Raw genomic sequence first — 4,250 nt, forward strand, 5'->3', positions numbered from 1 at the left:
GCTGTTTTTGTTTTCTTTTCTTTTTGTCTTGTTTGTTCATTTATCTGTCTTTGGGAGTGTAAGGGGAGGGACAAAGGGTGAACAAATGCAACAGTGGTACTCACTAGACACTATATGCGTGGGGATGGGAGGGAAAAACTGGGAGAGAGGGAGGGAAGAAGGGGTGTACCCATTACCTGACTTATGTAACTGTAACCGTGCTGTACATCACCTTTATAATAACAATTTTAAAAAGTAAAAAAGCAGGAGGAGAAAGGCTAGAAATCAGAAAATGAGGACATTTTAAAAGCCTGCTGGGAGGGGGAAAAAAGGAGGGGGGTGTTGCTGTGAGAGCTGTAGGTAGGGGTTCATGGGTTAGAGACTCAGGGGTTCAGGAATGGGGGGGTGACTTGTGTCTGCTCCTCCGCTCCCTCCTAGATAGATTGGTTTGAAGAAACATCCTTGCTCCCCTGGGCTGTTGTGATGGTGACATCAAGTACTGTCTGTGTCAATCAGCCCACGTGACCCCACGGTGGGCGCGGGGGACCGGCCACCTGTGGTCTTAGGCACAGCCCAGAACCGCTGTGCGGATGCTAGCGGCTGGCACAGCACCTGCAAGGTGCGCGCTCGGCGCGGGTGAGCCTCGAACGCCTGCCCTGCCACCCGGGCCATTGTGTCTCTGCTCACCCAGAGCCCCGGTGCACGCATGGGAGGGGGAGCAGTGCCCCACCCAGCGGGTACCATCCTCCCTCCCCTCCCCGCGCACCCTGAGCTCCAGCTGGGGTTCCCTCCGCCCGGCGCCCCCGCCCCGCCCTCCTCCTCCTGGCGCCCGCGCACCTGGCGGCCACTGGGTCCGAACTCGCGGCGGAGCCCAGCTCTCCCTCACCGTCTCTCTGTCTCTGTCTTCCCCAGGCTGAGCTGGGTCTCCAACAGTCCCTCGAGCGAGCGATCGCCCTCGCCCTCGCGTGTCTGTCCGTCCGTCCGTCCGTCAGGTGTCCCGGCGGGGCGCGATGAGCGGCGCCTGCACGAGCTACGTGAGCGCCGAGCAGGAGGTGGTGCGGGGCTTCAGCTGCCCGCCGCCCGGGGGCGAAGCGGCCGCCGTCTTCTGCTGCGGCTTCCGGGACCACAAGTACTGCTGCGACGACCCGCACAGCTTCTTTCCCTACGAGCACAGCTACATGTGGTGGCTCAGGTACCCGCCCCGGGCCCTAACCCCACCTAGAACCCCGCCCCTGCCTTAGCCCCCCTGCCCCCCTGCCGGTCCCCCAGCCCAGGCCAGTCCCAGCCAAGCCTCAGCCCTCCTCCACATGCCCACCCTGGCACCTCCTCCCACCCCTCGCCGCCCCACCTCCTTTCAGCTCTGTTCTTTCAACCCTAACCCCAACCATTGTTTAGAATCATGCTTGAACCCCACCCCAGCTCCACTCCTCCGCCCTCATCCCGCCCCCATTCCTAAAATCCATCCCACCAGGGCTTCCACCTAAATCCCCTAAAAGCAAACTTCTGTCTTCAGACATTCACCAGAAACCCACGCTCCTCCAGCTGCCCACCAAAAGCCCCTTCCTGATGGCCAAACCACCTCCCCCCTCGTTTTACCCAGGCCTCAGGACTGGGCACAGTCCTTCCTCTTCACTCACCTCAACCTCCTCTCTTAAAGCCTACCTTGTAATCCCACCTCAATCCACCCACCTTCTGACCTCACATAGGCCTAGCCCTGCATCCAAATCTCAGCCTCAAGCCTGCTTCCCCTATCCAGTGCTGCGCCCTAACCCAGCCCCAACCCTTTCGTTCTCTTTCTCATTCAGTCCTGGTTGTACTGAACATTAGTGTCTGCCTGGCCCTGTGGTAAGCACTTGAGAGGTACCCTGTTCTCAAGCTAAGACAGAAAACCTGGAGTTCAGAACTACCTCTAGGTTCTTCTTGACATGGTGGCATAATGGCATGGCAGAAGTCAACCTGGGGCTTGGCAATAGAAGTATAATGCTTTGGTTTCCCCAGTTGTTCAGGGAAAAGGTTGTTTAGGCCAACTCTGACATTCTCGGAACCTAAGTGTGATCTGGGTTGAAGTTCCTCTGTGTTTCCAAAGGCTTCATCCTGCTGATCCTTAACCTGCATCAGGAAAATTGGAGCGAGCCCTCTCAATAGGGAATGACTTTCCTGTCTAGAAGGTTATGAGTGGGGACTGCATGTTCCCAGGGTGGAAAGTTCAGACAGTATCACATGCTACCAAAACCTCTCAGAGCCTCTGAGTCTTTTTGTCTGTCAAGTGGGGAGAGTAACCAATCATTGCCTTGAATTCTGACAAAGGCAACTCTTTTATGCTACTGCAACTAAGGTATGTGGCAGTGACAGTTACAAACATTATTTTTTTCTGGAGTGTTCCACTTGTAATTCTAAACGAGGTTCAGATAGCAACATTATCGGAGCCTGCCCATATGAATTCATTTTCCATCATCCACATCATCATTGACTTACTATAGTCTTTGTTTTATGCCAGACACTTGGAAAGACACTGGGGATACAAACATACATTCTCCTCCACCCCAGAGGAGCTCCAGTCCATGTAGAGACACACAGAACAGAAGTAAAACAATGGCATGTTTGCTTCAGATCCACTGGATGGAAGTGGAAATAAAGTGGTTCAGAGAAAGTAGGAGCACTTTAGGCTTGGATTTCTTTTTGAGACTTTTTTTTTGGGGGGTCCGGTCGTGGGGCCTGAACTCTGGGCCTAGGCGCTGTCCCTCAGCCCTTCAGCTCAAGGCTAGCGCTCTACAACTTGAGCCATAGCGCCACTTCCGGCTTTTTTCTTTTTGCTTATGTGGTGCTGAGGAATCGAACCCAGGGCCTCATGCATGCAAGGCAAGCGCTCTACCACTGAGCCACCTTCCCAGCCCTTTGGATTTCTTTTTGAAGTACAAGGAAAGTGGAGGCCTTGGATCTAGACACAAACTGCTCCAAACTTCAGCTCTGTCTTACTAGCTGCATGAATTGGAAAAGTTATTTCATCTCCTGATCTCTTTTCTCATCTTAAAAATAGGGACCTGTTACTTGGAATTGTTGTAAGGAGTATAATAATGCATATGTCAAGTGACATATTTAGTAGGGATGCGGTGTGAAGCTGAGAGTATAAAAGTAAATTATCAAAATCTAGAAATATCAGAGCAAATTGAGATTTCGAGAACATTACCCAGGACCAGCCCAGGGGTTAGACACTCTTAGCCCTGGCATATGTCTCTATTTTACAGATGGGAAGATTGAGAGAAGTTAAGTTGTTTATCTGGGCATGCCCTAGTGAGAAGTGGAAGAGTTGGGAAGAATACTCAGGCTTATCTAGCCTCAAGCCTGGGCTCATCTTGTTCCAGGACTATCTGAACTTAGCCTGGCCCTCTTATAACCTGATCTACTCAGATCACTCAAAAAACACTCACCGACTGTGGTGCCTTCTGAGCACTCTGTAGGTCCGTGGAGACACACAGATGAGTAACCCTCTTAGCACCCAGGAGGTACCCCTTCCCTACACACTTCCAGGATCCTACCTGTTGCCATGGAAATGTCCCCATGGAGTACCTTAGTGGTTCAGACAATGTTTCAGGGGGAGGATTGGATGCATTGATCTCTGAAGTCACATCCCATGTCACTGTGACCCCAAGGGCAGTTGAAAGGCTCTGGGAGGGGGCAGGGCACATTTCCTTCTGAGCTCAAAAATAATGTGGTTCATAAACATCACAGGCTGTGATGGGGCCGGGAAGGACTGTGAGGGTCCTCAAGGCACCTAAATGATCAGTAAGCTCAGACCCAGAAACTCTTTGTCCTCCTCATCCTCATGATCTGGACAGAGTCCCACCACTTCAGGGTAGAGACCTTAATTTTACTCAGAGTTCTATGTGGTCTTTTGCATGAAAACTGGTCCTTACAAACATGAAACTGTTCAGGTAAGCTCTGTTTCCTTGGAGAGAGAATGCTTGAGTGGGCTTTTAAAGCAAAACACTCCGTGAAGAAGCAGCTGGTATTTTCACACCAGCTGCTACACCTGCCAAACACTCTCCATCACTCATTCTGCTTTTACCAGGATGTGAGCTGGAAACCGCAGCCTTGTAGGAGGGCAGAATTGGTGATCAGGAACTGTATCTAATCCTTAGGACCACCAGGTGAGATAGGAAGCTTTATAAATGAAGATCAAGGGCTGGGAAGGTGGCTCAGTGGTAGAGCGCTTGCCTTGCATGCCTGAGGCCCTGGGTTCAATTCCTCAGCACCACATAAGCAAAAAGAAA

At 52.0% G+C, this 4,250-nt stretch overlaps 1 protein-coding gene across 1 annotated transcript in view; it reads left to right on the forward strand.

Annotated features, from left to right (window-relative positions):
- The first annotated feature begins 985 nt into the window (after positions 1-985).
- Fam159a (family with sequence similarity 159, member A) overlaps positions 986-4,250 on the forward strand; it is a 14,266-nt gene continuing 11,001 nt past the window's right edge. Inside the window, exon 1 of the mRNA XM_013022196.1 lies at positions 986-1,171. Within this exon, the coding sequence (XP_012877650.1) occupies positions 990-1,171 (182 nt within the window). The 5' untranslated portion in view covers positions 986-989. The remainder of the gene's footprint in view (positions 1,172-4,250) is intronic.

Source organism: Dipodomys ordii, unplaced genomic scaffold, assembly GCF_000151885.1.
Source record: "Dipodomys ordii isolate 6190 unplaced genomic scaffold, Dord_2.0 Scaffold61, whole genome shotgun sequence".
Lineage (NCBI taxonomy): Eukaryota > Metazoa > Chordata > Mammalia > Rodentia > Heteromyidae > Dipodomys > Dipodomys ordii.